This window comes from Petaurus breviceps, unplaced genomic scaffold (genome assembly GCF_028583685.1).
Source record: "Petaurus breviceps papuanus isolate PSGF00001 unplaced genomic scaffold, PetGlider_PUasm1.0 79, whole genome shotgun sequence".
Classification (NCBI taxonomy): Eukaryota; Metazoa; Chordata; class Mammalia; order Diprotodontia; family Petauridae; genus Petaurus; species Petaurus breviceps.
In genome coordinates this window covers 22,637,595-22,662,177 of record NW_027186523.1, presented here as the reverse complement: position 1 = coordinate 22,662,177, position 24,583 = coordinate 22,637,595, and the positions used below count along the sequence as shown (strand labels likewise).

Sequence of the window (24,583 nt, the reverse complement as noted above, 5' to 3'; positions counted from 1 at the left end):
TCCTACTAGGTAAACTTCACATTCCTAGGCTTGGCAAAATTCCTAGGCTGTTCTCTAATACAACTAAAAAAATCTAGAATGTTCATGTTACAAAGATTAAGTTTACACCACCCCCTGCAAATTATAGGTTGTTAGACTGTTCCTTAGTTTACCCTAAAATCCTACTTCTAATTATATTTTATTTTGCTAGTTCATTACAGTCATAATCCAAAGTTAATGATCAATTTTGCTACATTATCTGGCATTTCTAAATGAATCCTAGCCAGATTTTATGTGATGGCCATGTCATTCTTTTTTAATGCCTAAGAGCTTTTCAACATATAGAAATAATGGGTTCCCATGATCCCTAGAACTTTTTTCTGCAGTTTTTTTTTTGCTGAAATTGGGTAAAATAACTTGAATAAGGATAGTCATACAAAATATTTACTCTGATATAGATAAGAGTGTTTTCAATAGCTTAGTTAATTTTGATAATCTACATTAAAACTGTGACTCTGACAGCACCTAGACTGATGTCATTAAAAAGATTACATCTGCAACACTCTAGCCTACCAGCAAAAACATTTTCACACATCTTCCACCTATTGGTTATACTATCATTCTCAAAAGAGGAGCCTTAGGGGGTCTTTCTTCTGAAAGCATAGAATGTCAAATTTGGGACTGTGGGAGTAGACTTTAGGGATCATCTATCAAACCCATTCTTTTTTGTTTAAGAACAAAACTGAAACCCAGGGAGGTTCAATGAAGATAGTAACAGAAAGGGGACCTTGAGTTATAGATTATGCAACCCTGATAGTGTTGCTGGGGGTGACATTTGGTCATTTCAGTTGTGTCTAACTCTGTGGTCTCATTTTGGGGTTTTCTTGGCAAAGACACTAGAGTGGTTTGTCATTTCCTTCTCCAGCTCAGAAACAGAAGCTAACAGGGTTAAGTGACTTGCTCGGGGTCACATAGCTAGTAAATATCTGAGACTGGATTTGAACTCAGTTATTTACAACCTCCACAATACTTCCAATCATCTTGGGAAGCTGTAGTCTACTGCAAAACACCCACATTCAGCTTCCCTTTAATTTTCCCCTTCCCTAACCCCTTGCTCTCTTTGAGAACATATGGCAAACATTCAGGCTATTTACTTTCTCCTAATCAATAATTCTGTTCTCTAATACAAGTAACATCTCCAAGTAACAGACAAGTTCTCAGGACAGCACTCTAGAGATGGAACTGGGTCACTTCCCATTTAAAACTTTCAAATTCATAATTATTATTAGAGAGGGAAAGTAGTAGCCAAGATTAAGAATGACATGAAAGAACATGAACCTCCATACTGTCTTTTCCCCAACATTTCCAACTTCCTCTGACCCACCATAAACATCTTATCACACCCTCTCATCCCATCATTCTATCACTTATTTCACTATCTCTGTTTCTATTTTCCTTTCTATAAACACTCAGCAAAATGTGAGCCAAATTAGAACAGGCTGTAATGAAATAAATTATTTAAAGCCAGAAATTTAGTTAATGGTACTGCCTGGAAATATACATAATAATTTAAGACACAAGCACTTTCAAATTTCTTGAGTTATTTGGGGGTAGAGAGTGAAATAAACTAAGAAGTCATGATTTAAGTGCAGCATGACTGTTTCCATGAATTTATAGTAGTTATTCCTGTGTAACCATGCTGTCCAATTTTGCAGGTATTATTGGATTATAGATTTCAAATTGGAAAGGACTTTAGAAGAGATCATCTTGTCCATTCCCTAAATCCTTCCAGGATTTTTGCTCTTCTGACAAGGCTAATTGTCTGATAAATCTTTGTTTGTTTTAATTGAAACTGAAGTGGTAAATGAACTGGGTTAAACTTTTTGGATGAAATGTTATAGTTTTATTTACAAATTTTAAAAAAATACTAAGTTTAGAAATATTTTTCTTTCACTCCTTTTGCCACTAAGTCACTATTTTCACTTCCTCATCACTTTCAAATACCTTAACACTTAATTTTGCCTACTAATACAATTAGTACAACAATCTGAACTAAAAGCATTGAAATCTGGATAGAGGGTTGAACTGTGAGTCAGGAATACTTGGGCTCAAATCTTGTCTCTAAAAGATGCTTGTGAAGTGATCCCAGTAAAGGTCCTTTAACCTTTCAGGCCCCCTCAGTCCATGACCTACAAAATCATGGTATGTGCTAAATGACCTCTGAGGCCCTTTCCAGTTCCAAATCCATGTTCCTATGAACCCACAGGAATTGATAAGATGATAGACAAAACAGACAGAAAAACAGACAGACAGGTAGGTAGGTAGGTAGATAGATTAGATAGATAGGTAGATTAGATAAGAGAGATAGATAGACAGACAGATAGATAAACAAGAGGACATAGAACAGAATTCTGTAGTTCACCTACATTTAAGCAGCAGGATACTAATGGTAGCCCAGCTAAGATAAGGAATGATTAGGCTGAAGGCATATGCCTTTACTATAAATGATTATAATAGCTTCCTGTTGAATTTCTCTGTCTTTATCCTCTAGTTTTTTTCTAATCCATTCTACATACTACTCCCAGATTATATTCCCTAAATCTCATGTTAATTTTTTTCCCCACTCTCTCCCTACTGTTTACTAAAAAAAAAATCCACATTCCTTAGGCTGTCATTCAAGCCCCTTTAAATTCAGGTCTCATCTGCATCCAAGTCTAGTAAATTCGACTACAGCAATTATGAAACAAATAGCTCCTTTTCTGATCTCAAATCATCTGCAATCTAATAAATGAAGAGGATTCTGGATGACATAATTTCTTTCCCCACTTTCCCTGAATTTCTTTAAGACATGCACTTTTATTTGAACTATTCTAAAGTCAGTATACTGATAATACTTCTCTATTCCCCCAAGCAGTGGCACCAATTTCATTATACAACCAGGGAGACTGAAAAAAGCCTTCATTCACATCCTTTTTTGGGCAGCAGAAAGAAAAAGGGCTATTATAGTTCTGACAATATAAAACAAGGAACAAAGTATTAAGAAAAATGATACAAAAAAGTTTTTTTTAAGGATTACATAATACATTTCAATTACATAATCTCTCCTCCTAACTAAATCTGAATTTACATAACTAGTTTCTTTTCTAAAGCAGGGCAGCCTTCATAGAAACAAGTAATACACTATAACAATACATTTTACATTATTTGGAATGACTACTAAATGTACAATTAGAGACCTGATTAGGAATTGTAGAACTTTAGAGATGTTTAACTCAACTATACTTAGACTGCTCATCATCTTTACCTTTACATTTTTGGGGTATCAAACAAAAACTAATAAAACCATGTCAATCTCATCATTTAAAGGAGAAATTATCTTGTCACATCTTTGAAACCAACCAACCAACAAAAAAAACCCCATCTTTTTAGAAGCATTTAATATGGTGCCAACAGATAATCACAACATCATGAGACTTATGTGAAAACCAGGTTTCTTAGAACAGAAATGACCATGCATATGGAACCCAAAGAGTTCACAGTCCTTACAGAACTTTGCATATTTATAATAGTAGAACAAAAGGAGAAGAAAGTAGGAAGGAGAATGGCATGGGAGGGGAAAGGTGGGGAAAAGAACAAAACCCCTTCTGAAGGGGAGGTGCAAGGAGATGATAAAAGTCCCATTCTTTTCCCTTGAGGGCCACTAGACTAGGAAGATAGGAGCATCTGCTTATCTGCAAAGGACCTTAGCTGCACAAGCATTTTCCAAGCCTGGCACAGACTGGCTGGCACCTGTCGACTCCCACAGACATACAGGAAATCCAGCTTGGGGTGCAAACAACAAATTATATCAGCTGTGAGGCTTAGTCCTTGATACATTCAGGGGCTCATGGATGCTCTGAGTCCAGTGTTTCTGGATTATACGGCAACTTAGAAAGACAAGTTGAAGGGATCCTTTTGACAGCCCTTAACAATGGACATGGATTCAATACACCTCTGTATCTTCCAGAAGACAGTACTTTTGCTAAAGCTGGGCAATGTTCTTAATTTTTATTGTGCTGGGGCTAGCACAATGCATCTTCTTCTGCATCCTGTCAATATCACCAAACACTATGTTTTTGGCACACAGATCCTTATGGATGTCAACATCAAATTTCATAATTAAGTTGAAAGTGGAAACCACAAAATTCTATACCCAAGAAAGATGGAAGAGAATTTTTGAACCTCTTACTGATAATGGCCATGCCCTGACCCTCAAGAAGCTTGTAGCTCTTTTTTGTTTGTTTGTTTGTTTGGGGTTTTTTTGGGGGGTGGAGGGAAGGCAAAGCAATTAGGGTTAAGTGACTTGCCCATGGTCACACAGCTAGTAAGTGTGTCAAGTGTCTGAGGCTGGATTTGAACTCAGGTCCTCCTGACTCCAACACCAGTACTCTATTCACTAAGCCACCTAGCCATCCTTTGTAGCTGTTTTCTAGGGAAGAACTAAATGGCAGTGGTCAGATTCTGCTCAAAATCGAGGACAGGAGCAAAACAACTGCTCCTTAAAATCACACACAATTTGCCATTCTATTGTGTCAGGGAAGCTGTAGTTTCTCTTAGGAACTTTATGAGTTAGTACCTTAGGCCAAAACTAGGAAGATTCCAAGAGGGATATTATGGAGATGGGAATAACCTTCATATACAGGCACAGTGTGGATCATACCATCATAATGTCAATGGTCCCACCATAGATACCAGGGAGAACACAGTCTGAATAGCAACATCCATGGCTAGAGTACTGAAAGTCTTGAACATTATATGGGCATATACATGATTTTCCCTCTCCCTATTGGCTTTAGAGGTCTTTTCGGAGGGTGGCTTCTGTGAGTAACAAAGGGTGATTTTCTACAGCAGTGCTCACTTTAGAAAATATGGTGCCAGATCTCCTCCCATCTTATGCTAATTGATGACAGTAATTCATTGAATAGGGAACTTCATGGTGATAATACCTTTATGGCGCTGTGCTTTATCCTCCATGTCCCTGTCTTTCAGGGTCATACCAACCATCAGATTAGATGCTAGGGACATCCCAAAATAAAAGGATATATAGCTGAGGGTCAGTGTCTCTTACAAACACAGCTTTTAATATTCTAGAGCCACTGTTAACAGAATGGGCAGTGATACTATCACTCATGAGAAACCTTAAAGTGGCAACTAGTTTAAATCCATGAGAGAAAAGAGCTGGTGTAGCAGTTGGAGACAATGGGGGAGGGCGAGGGGGAGGGCAGTGGGAGTTCTTCTGAGTGTAAGAACTCAGATCTAGCTGAGTATATTTCTTATCTCTCTTTCCAGACTTTCAACTCCTTAAGAGGAACTATGATATTTTTGTCATCTGAGCTCCTTGAAGGCAAAGGACTGTCTGCCTCTTTATATAGGGCTTAGCATAGTGTCTGGCACATAGTAGGCACTTAAATGTTTAATGACTGACTTTTATCCCTACAGCACCTGTCAGTAATAGGCATACAATGAAAGTTTTTAGAATTAATGAACTGAAGTATCTTAGCTCTATTTCTGAGGTTGGGAAGATAGTTAGGGCACAAATTCTACTCTCTGGGAGGCTTGAAATAAGGTGAATAAAAGGACAAATACACATTACTATGATACAAAGGAGAAGGAGATAAGTACAAAGGAATAAACTAGGAAAATCTTGATGGGAGAATGTTCTAGAAGGGTGGTTATTAGTATAGTATAGATATGTTAATTATCTAGCAATTCCTTTCCTTTAACCTGACTTCAGTCTAGCCAAAGCTTGTGAATCCCAAGAAGCCTTATTAAGAATACAACAGTGCTTTGACTATTACTAGATACTTAAGCCAACAAAGGATAAGATTTCCATTAATTTTGGTCATAACATAAAAGGATCATCTTTAGGCCAACTCCATCTAGAAAAGTCTTTCCAATTTCATGACAACAGGCACAGTGTTTCAAGAAAGGAAGTTACTATTGCTGTTTTCATCCCTTCTCTTCCCATATGCCCCACAAGAATACTTAACTAAAAATGTCTAGACCAGGGGTGGAGAACCTGCGGCCTGGAAATCACATGTGACCCTTTAAGTCCTCAAGTGGGGTTCTTTGATTGAATCCAAACTTCTGAAGTGCAGACCTTTCACTGAATCCGAACTTCACAGAACAGGGGGTTTGTCGGGTGAAGTTTGGATTCAGTCAGAGCCATCCTTGAAGACCTAGAGGTTCAAATGTGGCCTCGAGGTGGCAGGTTCCCCACCCCTTATCTAGACTGTCCCATAAGCCTCTGAGAAATGCTTGACTATCATCTCAGAGTAATCTCATCTTGCTCTAAAGGTTGAATTAGTAATGAAAAGTCTCTAACTTAACCATAGAGTATATAGTATAAAAGAGAAAAAACAAAAATAAAAACAGTTGGATAATCTTAAATAATTTCTATTTTATGCCCTGTAATCAAAAGTGCATGATCAGCATAAAATCTGGTAAGAAATATTAGTAAAATTATTCAAAATAGAACCTTAGCAAAGTTGAATGATTTCCTCATGGTTCACAAAACCAGGAGTAAAGGGTCTGATGTGGAATTTGAACTCAGACTTTCCCGACTCAAAATTCAGCACCCTTAGTTACTATACCACCTAGGAAATTATTTAAGCACAAGAAATGAAAAACTAAAGAAGATCAAGTGCTGATTTAAAGCTAATTGTCTTTTAAAAACAGGGTAGGGCATAAAATTCAATTTTAAAAAATGTGTTATAAGGCATAATCTGCCAACACTAGATAGTTATTTAAATTGTTGCAGGACAATTTTCTTAATTCTTACAGACTTAACTGATAAAATTTCAATTACTTTTGGGGATTAATACACAAAATGTGTTGCATTTGTTTCCTCCAAGAAATTTTTTTTAAAGTGTTAATCCATTTGATTCTGTTTACAAATGAATAAGCTGGTTTTCTTTCATAATAGAAGACACAAGATACTTATTTCTATCATCTGAGGAGGCTTAGAGTCAGAAAGAAAGGTCAGGGGAAAAATATCCTGAACATTATTTGTTATGTCTTTCAAAGCACTTAACTACAAAAAAAAAAAAATTAAACACTACAATTTTTGCATGCTGATCTGTAATAAATCACATTTTATGAACCTAATCAGTATATTAACATTTGAGGAAGCTCTTTGCAAATGAAAAAGTAAATGTCTTTGTTGGAATATCTTCCTCTCTGAGAATGTACATTGGTTTTGAATTTAACTATGCAACTTTTACCGAAAGTAATGTTCTCCATCAAGAGTAAAAAGCTTTTACCAATCTGTCACCATTTTATTAGTATTCAATCTTTTATGGTTTATGAGGAGCTGAGGCACACCATTTTAAAGCACTCAAGAGTTAAGAAAAAAGCAAAATCAACACCCACACATTCAAACACAGAGTTGTTTGCACTCTCAGAAATGTACTGGAATATGACCTTTTTTTGTGAGGCTTTCTAGAAGACACTTTTATGTTTCAGAGAACTAAAGCTGGAAATATTGACCATTATAGAACTGTTAGCTTAAAGCAGATCTCATTCATTCACTTCATAGTATTATTTCCCCCTACTGTATCAATTCTATACTGGTCTACCAAAATATAAGTCATGAAAGTGGAGTGGATCACATGATATACAACAAATGTGCCATCAAATGGCAATGCTGATGGGCTCTACATGACAAAAATGGAGTCTTCATTTTTCATTCAGATGTTTTCATGTCATATTAACGTAGCCATGTATAGTAGAACATCTGAACCTTTAATTGGTTCTTCAAGTATGACAGTAAAAATTTATACCATAAAATAGCTATAATGTATCATATGAATGTGTACACACACACACACACACACACACACACGGCAGCTGAGTGGTAGACTGGCTAGAACACTGGGTTTGGAATCTGGAAGACTCATCTTCAAGAGTTCAAATCTGGCCTCAAACACTTGCTAGTTGTATGACCTTGGACAAGTCACTTACCTCTGCCTCAGTTCCTTATCTGTGAAGTGAACTAGAGGAGGAAATAGCAAACCACTATATTATCTTTGCGAGGAAATTCCCATAATGGAGTCACAGAGTCAGACACAACAGAACAACAAAAAATATATATACATACAAACATATATGCATTAGAATAAATGAATAGAAGTCAGAATGGGAAGAGGCAACTTCATACGATGTCAAGGAAAAAAACAACTTTCTAACCATAACAGCTCTCAAAAATATAATGGGATACTTTGGGAAGTTAAGGGTTCCCCTCTTTTGGCAGTCTTCAAGCAAAGGATGGACAATCAAATGTCAGGCATATTATAGAAGGGACTCCTTTGGGGAATGGGTTGGTCTAGATTACCTTGAATCCCTTCTAACTCTTAAATTCCATGATATTATGATATCAAATTGCCACATAAGATTAACTCAAACTTGACATTTTCCAAAATTATAATAGAAAATTTCTATTATTCCATCTTAGTTACTCTAATTGTTTAAATACTCTAATACATATATTAGAATGAAAATACCTTTTGAAAATCCTTGATATTAACCAGGTTGAATGAAAATATGTGATCTTTTGCTCCAACATATAGCCTACTCCGTTCCTCATCCAAAAGGAAAGTATGATAGCTGGAACTGTTTGCCAAGCCATTGAAAGTGATAACATTATTGGATTCCAACATTTCTGCAAAGTAACAAACAGACGTTTGTGTTAGTTTGATGACCTAAAAGAAGAAACAGCCTATAACACATGCTAAAATATAGACACTGCATTCTGTAATTATCTGAACCTGGGTACTTTGTGTGAGTTTACGCATAATAAAGGAAACAACCTCTTATATTTCATTACAATAGTAGCTATACATTTAAACTTAATAATTCTATTGTTATAGACTCCTAAAATAGTAGGAAAGAGTCTAAGTATATATAAATCTGGGTTGGAGACCAGTGAGAAGGCTATTGAAGCAATTCAGCTGCCAAAATTATTTTTCCTGTAGTGAAGGTCTGACCATAACATATCTTGCTTTTTCATTCCCCTTCTTCCCCCCTTCTCTGCTCCTTTTCCCCACTTCTCCTCTCAAAACTTTCACACGCGTACACACACACACACACACACACACACTCACTCATATCCTCTAGTGGCTTTCTATTACTTGAAGCTCAAATATAGAATCCTTTGTCTTTTTAAGCTTTTAAAAATTTGACTCCTTTCTACCTTTCTAAACTTCTTACACATTCCTCTTTTCCATTCACTCTACAATACAGGCCAATCGAAGGCCTCCTCATTACTTGTACACAATAGCCTATTTTCTATTGCCTTTGCCTAGAATGTTTTCTCTGTCCCTCTATCTATCAGTCTCTGTCTCTTTGTCTTTCTCTCCCCACCTCCAACTCTCAGAATACCTGACTTCCTTTTAGATGGAGTTCTTAAATTCAACTTCTTCCAAGATACCCATCCATGTCACCTTAGCTGTTAATGCCACCCCCTCCAAAGTTAATTTCTCTCTACTTTGGATTTATCTTAAATGTTCTGATTTATAGACGGTAACTTCTAATGTTAGAGCATAATTTTCTTGAAAACGACTTTTATTTTCCTTTGTATCCTCAGTGCTTAGGACAGTGCCTGGCATATAGTACGAGTTTAAAAAAATACTTATTGAATGACAGTCCAAATCTTTCCTTTCACAGATAAGAAACTGAGACCTAGAAGAGTCAGGTGATTAACTCAAGGGTCCCACAGTGAGTAAGTGGAATACATGGGTCTTTTGAATTCACATGTAGCATTCTTTTCACTATAGTATTCTGCTTTATGTGAACATATTCTGCTTTTAAAACCTAATATATTGTGATAGTAATGGCAATTAAAGATTCCCCTGTATTGGCTTGGTTTTCAAACTGATTGTGTTAAAACCCAGAGCTTGTTAATCCCACCTGTGGGATGGACTTGTTGATGTGAAAAGAAAGTCCTGAACTGGGAGGAGCTGGTGACGTAGATTTGGAGAGACAAGAGAGAGGCAGAAGAAACTTTTTTTTTGGAAACAGCACCTCATGGAGAGAGAGAGACTAAGAGAATTGCTGGTGGCCACTTTGAATTGCCCTGGACTTTTGAGACCTGCCCCCTGAGCTGCCAAGGACTGAGGAGACATGGCTGTTTTGCTGGTACTTTGTCTGTCTGTTTTGATGTTGTTTTGCCAGATTTGTCCACTGGTGAAAGACAGTCCTGTTGTTGAAGAAGTCCTGGAACCTGGCTTTTGGTTGAGAAGCCCTGAGACTGTCCTGCAGACAGAGAGTGAATGATGAAGGACAGTGCTGTTGTTGCAGGGGTCTGGAGACTGTCCTGCAGACAGAATGAATACTGTCCACTGGTGAAGGACAGTGCTGTTGTTGCAGGGGTCTGGAGACTGTCCTGCAGACAGAGTGAATACTGTCCACTGGTGAAGGACAGTGCTGTTATTGCAGGGGTCTGGGAACCTTTCTGTTAGTTCAGAAGCCCTGAAGAAGGATTTTCTTGTTGTATATTTACAGAAATCCTGGGACAGGGCTTTGCTAATGTTTTCAGGGGTTCTAGGACTGTTCTACAGACAGAGGATGAATTAATGAAGGGACTGGCAACTTATCTTGTGGCCTTTCTAAGGCCTTGTCTCCCCAGGAACTAAGATTGCTGAGAACTTGCCTCTTGTCAAGATGAAGAAAAGACCTCCATTTGGGTATTAAGTGCTGGCTTAAACTTGATGTAACTCTGGGGTAGATTCAATTGTGATCCAGGGGTGGGGAACTTTTGACCTTTTTGTGTTCTATGGTTGAGCAAATGAATGTATTTTACTTATGTTTGGAAACTAATCTCCATTTGAGAAGAGGGGCTTTGTGGTGGACTAAATGAAGGTACAGCCTAGGGGTGGAGTAGTATTTAGACCAGGGACTTTGTAATTGATTGAATGATTGGAAGGTCCTGGGGTGGGGTAGTCCTTGGAGATTATTTAATCACACTTAGTAAATGCTGTATTTGGAATGATGTCATGTTTTGATCTTCTCTGTTCTTGGTTGGTCACTGAATAAAATGGAGAGCACCTATGCTGGTATTCTGAACCTTGGGAAGTTGCCTCTGCTTGGCATTACATTACATATATTATGAAGATAGCTAAGATTGAGAGATATCTGGCTCCATTTTGGACTGCAAATTTATGTAAAAAAGTACACAATGGAGAGAAAGACTGCCCATTATTATCAAAGTGACTGTGGGTAGTCACAGTCTCTGAGCTTCAGTTTCTTCATGTGTAAAATGGTGATAATGTTACTTTCATTATCTGCCTTAGAAGGTCATTGTGTAGAAAAAGCTACATGGATGTGCAAACTATTGTTTTCCAGAAGAACATTCTGAAGGGAAATTAAGTAGTTCTCTCCCCAGGAATTTGCATAGTATATACATTGTTTCCCTTCACTTTCCAATTACCTGATCTACTTTATATAGAGTAAATGATTATAATTTAATTAAGGATTAATTTAGTTTTAACAGATAACTTGCTCCAAGAGAATAAAAAATAGTTATGGATCCAAAAAAAAAAAAAAAAGATCAATGAGAGGGGCTCATATACACTCAGACAGAAAAGAAAAGATTTAGTTCAGTAAAAGTAAGCAGGAATGGAAATTTGCTTCATGAGAGGTACTGTGGGATACTGGATAGCATACTAGATTTGGTATCAAGAGAGACCTGGGTTCAAATCCCCCGTCGGTCATTTAAGAATTACATGGCTAGGTACAGTCCACTTAACCTTGGGAAAACTTCAATTTTTTCACCTGTAACATTGGGATAATAACACTTCTATTATCCCATTTCACAGTGCAATCATGGGGGTCAAACAAGATTACAAAAGGGATAAAATATGGGCAAAGCACTCTGTGAACCTTAAAGCACCATGTCTAAGACATGTTCATTATGACAACCTAGAAAAGTTTAGGTTCTTTAAATATAACAATCCTGTTGAAGACAGAAACTATTTTTAGTGTAAGTAAAACTAATGAACCCTTAAATACTTCAGAAATCAAAAGAGACTCACTGTTTTCCTTTAGAATAAATGAAACAAACTCTGGTTTGCAGCTGTTTTCCATTGGTTTATAATTCTGTTTAATTTCCTCCCATCATTCTTTTCAATCTAACTCTAGCTTCTCTCACTTTTTGCATTCTTTGCCTCTGAGATCCATTGTATAAATGTATTCAATACTTGGTAGTTTGCTTTCCAAGATAAGCAAAAGAACTATATAAATACAACTACCAACCACTATTTTTAGACATTTAGACCTAGATAATTGGGAAAACATCCATTGTTCATGAGTAGGATGAAGCAATATAATAAAAAAATACCAATACCACCTAAATTAATTTATTTCTTCAATGTCATAGCAATCCAACTACCAAAGGATTACTTTATATAGCTAGAAAATAATGATAATGAAATTTTATATGTAGGGGGGAAAAAGGACAAGCATTTTAAGAGAAAAAAAAAATTTAAAAGAAAAGGGAATGATGGGACCTTAGTAGCGCCAGATCCCAAACTCCACAATAAAGCAATAATTAGTAAAATAATTTAGTACTGGTTAAAAAATAGGGAGATCAAATAGTGGAACAAATTAGGAATAGAACCCTGGTATTCAATAATTACAATGAGCAAATTAGGAACAGAACCCTGGTATTCAATAATCACAATGAGCCCAGGTACTATGATAAAGATTCACTGTTTGACTCCCCAAAAAAGTGCTTAAAAACAAGACAGCAATGCAGAAGAAATTAGAGATCAATGCCTCATTTCTTGAACAAATATAAACTCCAAATTACTATGTGGACTAGAAATAAAATTTCATATCAGAAAAACTGAGAAAAACATCAAAAAAATAAACTGTCTGATCTACGGATAGGAAAGTTCATAAGCAATCAAGAAATAGCTCTCACAGAGGAATAAAATTAAGTTTATTAAAGAAGATACAGCTGATAATTTTATTAAATTGATTTAAAAAGATGTTTCACAAATAAACCCAATAAGCTAAGATTTAAAGGGAACTACATAGCTGGGAAAAAACTTTCCAGAAAGTTTCCCTGCTAAAGTTTTCATTTTTAAGATATATAAGCAACTGATTCAAAATCTTAAACTATGTTTAAGCCACCCCAAATTAATAAATTTTCTATACATATGAACAGTTAATTCTCAAAGAAATTAAGCTACCTATAGCCATGTAAAAAAAAATGCACTGAATCACTAGTAATTAGAGAAATGAAAATTAAAATAATTCAGAGGTTTGACTCCACAACCACTATAGTAGCGAAAATTACAAAAAGAAAATAATAAATATTGGAAGGACTGTGGCAAAATAGGTACACTGATGAATTTGTGAATAAATATAAACTTTCTGGAAAGCAATTCTTGAATTATACACAAAAGCTACTAAACAGAGAATTCTATATCACTGCTAGATCTATACCAGAAAGAGATCTGAGAAAAAGGAAAAAAAGGTTTTTTTAATGTGTAAAACAAAACATTTATAGTTATTTTTTTATGGAGGCAAAAAACTAGAAACTAAAGGGTTGTCCATAAACTGAAGAATAGGTAAATAACTTTGGTATATGAATGTAATGGAGTACTATTGTGCTGTAAGAAATGAGGAAATGGTTGACTTCAAAAAAGACATGAAATGACATAAGAACTGCAGGGTGCAGTAAGCAGAATCAGATGAATAATTTATACTATAACATCAATATTATAAGAATGAGCATTTTTGAGAACTTTTGTAAAACCAATGAAGAATAAAATGAGCAAAACTAGAATGATTCATATACAATAATAGTGTAAAGGGGCAGCTAGGTGACAGTGAATAAAGTACCGGCTCTGGAGTTAGGAGGACCCGAGTTTAAATCTAGCCTCAGACACTTAACACTTACTATCCATGTGACCTTGGGCAAGTCACTTAACCTCAATTTTCCTGCCTTCCCCCTTCCAAAAAAGTAAAAAAAAAAATAATAGTGTAAAAATCAACCATTTCATAAGCCATAAAATCTATAATAAATACAGCAACCATTTATGATTCCAGTGGATTGATAGTGAAATCTACTATCCTTTAGAAAGAGGTCATAGATTTAGGGAGCAGAATTAAGCATTTATACTTTTATATACACCCACTGAAGATATTTGTTTTGCTTGACCATGCATGCTTATTAAAATAAAATGTTTTTCTTTTCTGGGATGGGAAAGGGTAGAGAAATAGTTTCCTATTAATTAAATAAAGAACAGAGAGGGGAGTGCTACAAATCTGAGATGTTACATGTACTCTCAGATTAGGTCATGTATTATTAGTTTGACTTGGCTGTTTTATTTTGCTACAAAAGCTCATCCAAAGTGGGAGTAAACTGTAAATGTCTGTAGTGCAAAAACGCAATACATCCATAAAACATTAAAGGGAAAAAAAAAAGCGAGAGACAAGTCTTGTTGAGGCTCTCATGGCTTCATAGTGAGTAATAACTTAGTTTCTCTTAGAACTTTCTCAGACTAAAACACTGTGCTTAGAATTAGTCTTCTTTAAGTGATCTCACTGATGAAAGCCTTCAATTTTCTATCTCCCATATTTTAATCTTATACGTCCTTCTCCAGAATGTGGACATATCCAAAAGTTTTGCCATTCAACTGCTTTATCTGTGAACTGTCTTCTTTTGAGTTTTAGATGTTGATGCTTAGGTTCTGTTTTTATTGGTCTTGATTACTTAACTGAAATTTACCTTTTATCAATGATGATGCCCAGACTGTCTGAAAATAACTATTCAGGAATGAGAGACATGTAATTTCTATTTTACCCCTTTAATTACGTCAGACCATGTGTATTGCCACAACCAAATTACTTTCAAAAAGATCAGACCAAATCACTGCTCCATCAGGCTTTGGTGTATCTGAATACAGTGAAATACAAATATGCACCGGTTATTTTCTGATCCAGATGTTCTGCCCTATAGCTATACAGTGAGTCTTCACATTCCTGGGCAATCATAAATTGGATTCCATTTGGGTTTTAGTCAAAAGTATCATTTGCAATTGGAGTTCTTGCTAGTGTTTTCATCATGCAATTGGTAATCTAGAGTTCTCCAATCTTCCTGAAAGTAGAATTGATTCTACATTTAATAAACATTATTGAGCACCTAGTGTATACAATACACAACAGAGTTCTAAAAGACAGAAAAATAAATTATATGTGGTCATCACATAAGGAGTTAATTGTCTAAAAGTAGGCAATGAACAATAAATGCATGACTAGACAATGGAAAATGTATGAAAGTTGTCCTTTGAGATTTACAAGGAGGGAGAGTCAGTTTTCAACTTTAGCAGGGATGAGGTGATTAAAAGAAAGACTTTCTGGGGGAAGTAGCCCTGGATTTGTATTTTGAAAAAAAACAGAAAGATTTCAAAGGGCACATAGGAAAAGATATAATTCCACACTTAAAAAGGAGCTGAAGTAAAAAATGGAGTATACCTGAAAAGAAAGAATAGGACTCCCGGCCCTGCAGTCAGGAGAACCTGAGTTCAAATTTGGCCTCAGATATTTGAAAATTAACTGTGTGACCTTGTGCAAATCACAACGCCAATTGCCTTGATTTCCCCCCTCAAAAAGAAAAGAAAGAGTAGGAGAAACATTAAGATTAGCCATTGAAGTGTGTTTTTTTTTTTTTTTTTTGTGGAGAGTTTTAAATGGAGACTAAGAAGTTTGCACATTTCATGTGTATCTTCGCTGGTGCATATACTGTTACCACCCCCCACTTCTGTTAGATTGCATCCTGCTTAAGTAACCAATTGGTGGCACCTATTTCTTTTACACCTGCCACCTAACACCTAGTTTTGTACATAGTAAGCACTTAAATTTTTGTTGAAGTGAATTTCAAGAAAAGCAAATTCAGTAGAAAAAAGTAGTAAATGATTTTTTAAAAAATTATTCATTATATAAAGGGAACTATAAAAAAATCTATGTGATTCTTTTAAAAATTAGCATAATGAGAGAAATTAAATTATATTTGTATTCCTACAGAATGTATACAAAACACAAGTTTACAAAAGGTAAAGAAACATAAGCATACACAACTTGTATGAGGTAGCATAAAATGTAACAGAAAACATGATGTCCAGAAATGGAAATGAGTACATTATTTAAAGAGAATATGAGACAACTCCTACATAAATATGAAGTTGAAAATTGATAACCCACTTTATTCTGTAACATTTATTAATTTTTGTTTAGGAATTGTATCTAATCACTAGAACCAGTACTTATGGATTAAGAGTTATATTGAATTGTATAGGCCTTAATATTGGAGCTTATGAGTTTAACTTCCCCATTTCTCTGACTGACAACCTGGACTCAATCAATCTTACCTGAGAAGGGAGGGAGGATGAGTGAACATGGTCCTAAAACATTCTGCCTGGTCATAAACCTAGTACCTGAAAACTCTGGTGTAGGGATTTCTTAACTCAGGGGTTTCCAGAAAATACTGATCAAATCTATTCCCCCTTACCATGTACTTTGGAAACCCCCTTTTGCTAGAAAGCAGCATGATAATACCAAATTTAAGTCCTATACCTTTACCAACTGTATAAAAAACTGCTCTGTCTGTTCTAATGCACCTATGGTCTCTGAGGGGCTCGCTATCTCACTGTGTTGGAAATTGCTAGCTTTGCTAATAAACTGATTATGTTCGGAACGACGTACCTCAGATTTATTTGTTATAATTTGTACACTTACACTCTACTTCCACCTCCAAGATACTTAAATAATCATAGGAAGACAATCAGTGCACTGGTTACATTCTTGATGGAAGGTTTATTAAAACACAGACAATAATTACAAAGGACGAAAATTCATATAATGGTAATATATGATTCATTGTAGTAGAGAAGCTACTTTCAAAATATCAATTTTAGTTCATTCATGGATAGCAGTTTCTTCACATATAAAGGGCTTTCACTATTTTTAAAGCCCAATTTCAGTTTAATTTAATTTAAAATAAAATTTAAAAATTGTTTGTAATAAATTTATTTATTTTAGTGCAGAACTGTGAGTTCCTCCTTGTAGGGGGGAACCACCTATGTAGTAACCCCGTTGCCAATGCAGAATAATAACTTATTTTCTACATTTTGAACTTTGTGTCAGAAACAAAGGGAGGAAAAAACTGTCCAATCTTCATTGAGGTATAATTCAACATCATCACTGGCTTCTTCTCAAAAGTCACAAAGTTGAGGGGCAGCTAGGTGGCACAGTGAATAGAGCACCAGCCCTGGAGTCAGGAGGACCTGAGTTCAAATCTGGCCTCAAATACTTAAGACTTACTAGCCATGTGACTTTGGGCAAGTCACTTAACCCCAACTGCCCCTCCAAAAAGCAAAAAAAAAAAAGTCACAAAGTTGGGGTGTATATGAGTATTTGTATGTGGTATGAGTGTATATGAAAATTATATTTAAAAAGGTCAGCAAATAAGTCTGTGATTCTTTTCATTTATAATGAAATAGCTTTGTCCATAGTCCTGAGTTGAAGTATTGTGAATTCTATTTCTATTCTCTTAGAATAATTACTTACTTTTAAATTCTTAGAATTTTCCCCCTTAAATACTATAATTCCCTCTCAAGTAGTTTCTAGCTAACTTCTGTGAACTGATTACAGAAGAATGAAGAGATAACATTGTCAGTATTCAATAATGGCATGTTATGTATGCTGTTATTGATTGTTTTTGTTAACGTATTCTTATATTAATTTTCTAATTTGATAGACTTTATAAGAAACATTTTTAGGTTGATAATATGTTGCTATATATCTTTACATTACACAGTTATATGGTTTTCCTAGTGTTCTTATTATCTTTAAAGTAAATCCAGCTTTTTACAGATGATTACATTACCATGACCGGGTCAAACTTTCAAAAAGTTGATGAAATTAATGCTCAGTTTTAGAGTGCAAGACCCCCCAGCACCAGCCTTTCTTTTTTTTTTTTTAGCAGAGTGGAGACCTCCATACACTTGACTTTCAAATACAAACAACAGTCACCCTGTTCATGTATTTGCTGACTTCCTTTATGCCTTTTTCTACAACTTTTATAGCATGGAGGGTAACAGTACTCCACCATTGCCACAGCCAGACAAATTCCCTTTACTCATTTTGACTTGAAGATTGCCTCTTTGTTTCTTCATGCATGAACTGAACTTTGCTCTTACTCTTTTGACTTTCAAAAAGTTCCCAATAAAACAGGAACCATAGTCATTTTTGACCCTCCTTCTTCTTCAATCCCTGTATCAAATCAGTGCCAAATCCTGGTTAGTCTTTCTTCAAAATCTCCTTTCATTTCTATTTCCACTATGATATCCAAATTAAACTTCTTATTAATCCATGCTGGGTCCACTGCCTTCTATATCCTTGCTTCTTGTCTCTTCTAGCTTCCAATCCCAAATTCTATTATTCTTGTAACTCTTAAAACTTTTAGCAGTTTATCATTCTTTACGCTAATAAAATCCAAACTTCTCACTCCGACCTTCAAGACCCTACAAAATCTCACTCTAAAATTTTCCAAACTCATCTCTATACTTTCCTCATGAATACTGTAATGGCCAGGCAAATTGTAATACTAACCATTCCCCAAATATTTTTTTTTTCCTTATCTCAGGCTCAGAACTGGAATATCTTCCCAACCGTTCCTACTCCTGAAAAATTTATGTATTATTCAAGACCCAACTCCACTGCCAACTCTTTCATGGAGCCTTTTTGATTACCCTAGGCCCAGAATTCTTCATGACACTATTCACCAGATTTTCTGGAAGAAGCAGTTATGCAAATCATAGGCTTTTTAGACAATTAGAAGCAGAACAGCTTGAAAGATTACACCCTTTTAATCTCATTCATGGTTTTCTCCTTAAAAGTAAAAAAAGATATTAGATATTGATATAAATGATATCATTAAAGATCATAGCCAAACATGACAAAATATACACTGACTGCCTGAGGAAACTTTTTAGTTTTATGACATATGTCAGTCAACCAAATAACTTCTTTTACTTGGAAAACTGGCTTCTAACATAATGTCCTGATCATCTTTCCACATAAACATGCAGGTACAAAAAAGGAGAATAGGGAATTGTGGTCCTAATATAATATCCTTATAATTACTTCACACAAACATGCACCTATAAAAAGGAAAGAGAGTTGAGGAAGGAACCCCTCAGGTTCAATGCATGGAGACAGGTCTCCCTTATACTCCCTCTAAAGAGCTGAAGGAGATTGTTACAAGGTACAATGGAGACTTGCTTGTGAAGAGAAAGGGATGCCTAGATATGGCATCAAATGTTTAGGTTAATAACAGCAAACAGTGGTATATAAACAGGAAAAAGTCGAAGCATAGACAGGCATCTCTCTCTATCTACCAGTGACATAATCCATTCTGGAGTCAGAGGCTATCTATATTTTTACAAAAATCTTGTGGATTATTCAGCTTCCCAGATTTGGAACTTGAAGCCACAAGGTCAGTGTATGCCATTCAACTGAAGTAGCCAGGGAAAAGAGTTCTTATAGCAGTTTAGGTAGGAGATGAAAGTCACATCCCCTAACTCCTTCTCAAAAGGGCCACTGAAAGGAAAATGAGCAAGCTCTTCAAATCACTTACTCAAGAAGCATTAATTAAGCACCAATTATCTGTCAAGAACTGTGCTGGGTACTGAGAATGAAAACTAAAATGATGAGTAAGGATTATTTCAACTCTTCCATCAACACTAGTGAAGCAAAAAGAAATGGATGGAGAGGGTGGCCAGGGAGGCTAAGTTATCAAGGATGAGGTAGGTCTCAGTGAGGGCCAGCAGATGCAAGAAAGAAAAGAAAGGACATGTAACGTTACAGAAAATGTAAAAGTTCCTTTAATAACCCTAAACTTCTCCAAGAAACAAAGGCCCACATTTTTAATATCTCTATTCTACTGACATGTTTTATATGGCTGTGTGACCATAATACCAATGCTATATTCATGGCTCCCATAGAGGCTATGAATAGGCTTGTGTAGTTCTGAATCACAAAATGTAACAGACTCTATGCATTGAAGACAGAACCAAAACATTTATTCAACCACAAGAAAGCTGAATCCCAACACCAGAAAGTTAAATCCATCATAGCAACCAAGAAGTTGGTATACATAACCAATGCAGCAAACACTTACATCCCTAAGCCTTCCCCTTGTCAGGCCTTCAAAACAAAACAGGCTCCCTTAAGGAAAAAGGCCCCTTTCTCACTCACACTGGCTGTTTTCCCTCCACACAGCTTGCTCCCAGCACTACTAATGCTCTCCTCTGCTCTTTCCTGCTCCACTTCTCCTGTTCCACCCTTTCAGCAAGCTCTTCCCACCTTGGGCTCCCTGTGATTACACTTGGCCTATTAAGGGCAGGGAAGTTCTTCAAATTCCCTTAGGCCTATTAAGTAACAAGGAAGATATTCAAATTAGTATTACCATTACAATGACATGGAACACAAGCCAGTAGTGTGCTGACAAATGTTTAACAAATGGCTCTATAGGGGAAGAATATATTTATTACACATTAAGTTTAATTTGCATTTTTGATATTTTGTCTCTCACTTTCTTAAGTCTATATGATCAACAAAATAATAAATCAAGCTATAATTTGTGATGTTTGCAAATTTCTGAACATAAAAGCTTACATTGAAAATTAAACAGCTGGCTACCTTCCAGCACTCCCAACAATTTTTATCTAAAAAGATTAAGAAGGAAGAACAGTGAGCAGGTTACACCTAATAATCAATGAGACACTGGGAGAAGAACAAGAATAAATTATGTCATCAAGTAAATACATGATAGGATGCATGTGCTCAATATACTATATGAAGTATATGACTGAACTATATGAGCAGGTCTCATGGTACAGGTGAGTATAACAACTGGACAGCCCAAGTACTCCACTAACATTCTTGAGATTTCTGGAGAAAGCAAGGAAAATCTCCCAGACACTGTATAAATCAACCTCTTGCTTCAAACTTACAGAAAGATATGGACAAGAGTCTTACAGGATGCACAGGAAGATGGGTTGTAATCTATATCCCTGGAGAGATCACTCATTTGACAGCTTCATTGGATTTTCTGAATACACTATGTTACAATTACTTGCTACCTATATGATCCACCCTTTTTCAATCTTCTTTATGGAATCATCATCCATGTGCTACCCTCCATGGGTAGATATACTCCAGGGCTCTGTCCTAGGCCCTCTCCTTCTCTCTTTACACACTCTCTGAGTGATCTCATCAGCTCTCATGGATTCAATTATTACCTACATACAGCTGATGCCCAAATCTCTATAGTTAGTATTCATCTCTCCTGAGATACAATTTTACATTTCCAGCTGCCTTCTGCATACATCTGCTGGAATGATCCACAGGCATCTCAAATTCAGCATCTCTAAACCAAACTCATTTTCTTTCCACCTAAATCTGCCCCACTATCTTCCTAATTTTCCTATTTCTGGCACCCCCATTCTTCCAGACATTCAGGTTTACAACCTATAAATCATTGACTATTCATTTTGATTTATCCTCCCACAAAAACTGCCAAACCCTATTTGGTTCATCCACCTCAACATGTTCACATCTGTCCTGATCCTTGACTCATATCCCAACCATCCTAATTCAGACACTGATCACCTCTCACCAGGACTATTATTGCAATAATCTTTTCATTGGTCTCCCTTCATCTAATCCTACACATACAACTAAGAGTCATAGATTCCCTGTCTGACTTTATGCAGGGGTTCTCAACTTTTGGGGTTCACATCCAGATATAAATTTAGAAATCAAAGAGGAATAAATTACACATTTATTCAGGCAAACTTCTAACTGAAATGTACTATTTTCTTCCTTTTTAAAAAAATATTCTGAGAGCGGCTAGGTGGCACCTGGAGTCAGGAGGACCTGAGTTCAAATCCAGTCTCAGACACTTAACACAAAAACTAGCCATGTGACCTTTGGCAAGTCATTTAACCCCAATTGCCCTTCAAAAAGCAAAAAAAAAAATTCTGGTACAGGGTGCTCCAGTCAAATTAGCTTATCTTCTGTTTCCTTTATCTATTTATTTTCTATCTTCCACTTATGTACCTTTGCACAAGTTATCTCTGATGCCTAGAATGCTCCCCCTCCTCTCCTCTCTCTCTTGGGCCCCCTAACTCCTTTCAAGGCTTAGCTCAAGAGTCATTTTCTTCAAGAGGCTATTCCTTATTCACCCAGTTATTAGTGATTCCTAAAATCATTGAATTTATTTTGTATATATTGTATACTTATTTATTTTGGAACATATTTTATAGTCCCTCCTCGCCAGAATGCTAATAGTATATTAGTCTGTGTGTGTGTATCTCTCTGTATATACATACATATATACACACACACACACACATATATATATATATATGTATCATCAATATCAATCTATCTATAATAAACCCCTTGAGAGAAGGTTTTATCTCACTCCTTGTAGCAGCAAGGACCCTAGCATACCCAGGATGGCTGCTAGCACAGGTTCTTTGTTCTGCTTTTCTAAAGGAAAGAAATTTAAAAAAGGGTTAACAATCTTACTTTAATCAAACATATATTATTTACCTAGTTCAGGGGAAAAAGTTAGCACTCTGAACTTCAGAGAATACAAACAAGCTGACAAAAAAAATACAGACAGAGAAAAAGACCAGCAGACAGTGCTTCCAGTTCTCTGACCATAACATCCATCCCTAGTCAGTTACCAGAGAGAAGTACCAACATCTGGGTTTTCAAAGTGGGCTGGTGGGGGCATGGGGGACTCAAAGGCTGCCCAGAGTCTCATCTGGCCAAATCATACAACTCTTCCCAAAGTGAGCCCCAAAGCAAAACCTCACCTCAGAGATACAGATAGCTTTCTCCAGGGTCAGAAAACATCATAACCCTTGTGAGCCACTTGACTACAAAGTAACAGAGGTTATGCCTCCTGAAAAGCAAGCCTCCCACCACAGGCTCCATGTGACCATATTTAGCCTATTAGGGGACAAAGTTTATTTTCAAATCAGGGAAGGTCCTCAAATTCACTCAAGCCTATCAAGGGGCAGGAAAGATCTTCAAATTCCCATTACCATTACACTACTCTATTTGTTCCCCCAGCACCTAACATAAATGACTGGAAAATAGTGCTTAATAAATGTTTGGTAATTTATTATTATGCTTCTTAGGATACTAATGTTGTTGGAATGTTATCAAAGTCTCTTTCCTACCAACTTGTAAACTCATTAAATATATGAATCATGATTTTTTTGGTCAATTGGTTATTATACTTATTATGCTACTGATGCTATTAGTAGATTATTATCAGTGTATCTCTATAATTCACAAAATCTTATTGCTGAAAGTAACTTTAGAGATCAACCAGTCTAATACTTTTCAATGACAAAATTAAGGCTTAAGTCAAGTGACTGGCCCAAGGTCATCTGGCCAATTTGGAGGAAATCATGAAATGAAGATAAGAAGCCAAGTTTCCTTGACTCAGTTCCCACTAGATCTATCAAATTAAGCTTTTTGAATTATTTATAACTTCTTCCCAGAATGCAAAGAAAGAATGACATATAGACTTTCCCTTAGTGATCAAATAATAAATTAAGTGTTCCACAGGTCAGGGGAAACATAAGTAAAGGAAGCAGTTTAGTGCACAAAAATTCACCACTGGGTATGTCAGGTAGCAAGGATGATGGACCAGTCAAATTGCATAGAACTAAAAAATGTGCAACCAGAAAGTCCAAACCCTGGTAGAAGGAATCACTGGTCTGGGTGTTCAGTCAGAGATAAAAGCAGCAAATGTGAGATCATGGAATCTGGCATTCATGAGATCTGAACCTTCATTGTGTTGAATGACAAAAGATGTGAATGCACAAATGAATAGGTTATTTTCCTTTGTTACCACTGCTGATTGATAGTTGTGATTTATTCATGTAGTAACAAATGTACCATGAAAATTTTCACCAATACTTGAAAGAACAATAATGAGCATTTAAAAAGTATCACCCTGTGAGTGAATATTGAAATTCCTTTAGTCTAGACACAGACCAAAATGATTAATGCAGATGTCCACCATTATTATTTTCTCTTATGAGTATAAAATTATTATAGTCACATAATAATGGTAATGATAATAAAAATAGACCCTTTCCTACCATTTCTACTATATTTATCTTAGGGCATTTTAATGGTTAGAATGGTGAACTAATGTTCTCTATCTAAAGCTTCTCTAATTCTAATTTTCCTCAGATATTTCTAATCTTGAATGAGGTTACTAACTCTTCTGTGGTTACATTTCCATTATCAACATTTACTTAGCATGTACTGTGCCTGGAACTCCAGGTTTTGATTTTGGTTGAGATCTGTGATACCAGCCAAAACAAACCAAACCAAAGCATACTTGTAACTCATTTGTAATTTAGTTTTAGAGAGAGCGTGGCAGCTCTGTGAGGTTAAGGCAAGACCGGAACTCAGGTCTTCCTAATTCCATGACAATTCCTTATCCTTTATCTCCTCTACCACA

At 36.0% G+C, this 24,583-nt stretch overlaps 1 protein-coding gene across 16 annotated transcripts in view; it reads right to left on the bottom strand.

The window, feature by feature from the left end:
- Positions 1-24,583, bottom strand: part of LOC138175870 (semaphorin-3A) — a 666,319-nt gene that overhangs the window by 216,328 nt on the left and 425,408 nt on the right. For all 16 annotated transcript variants that reach the window (XM_069106486.1, XM_069106490.1, XM_069106487.1 and 13 more), the window contains one exon: positions 8,520-8,677. In XM_069106486.1, the coding sequence (XP_068962587.1) occupies positions 8,520-8,677 (158 nt within the window). The remainder of the gene's footprint in view (positions 1-8,519; positions 8,678-24,583) is intronic.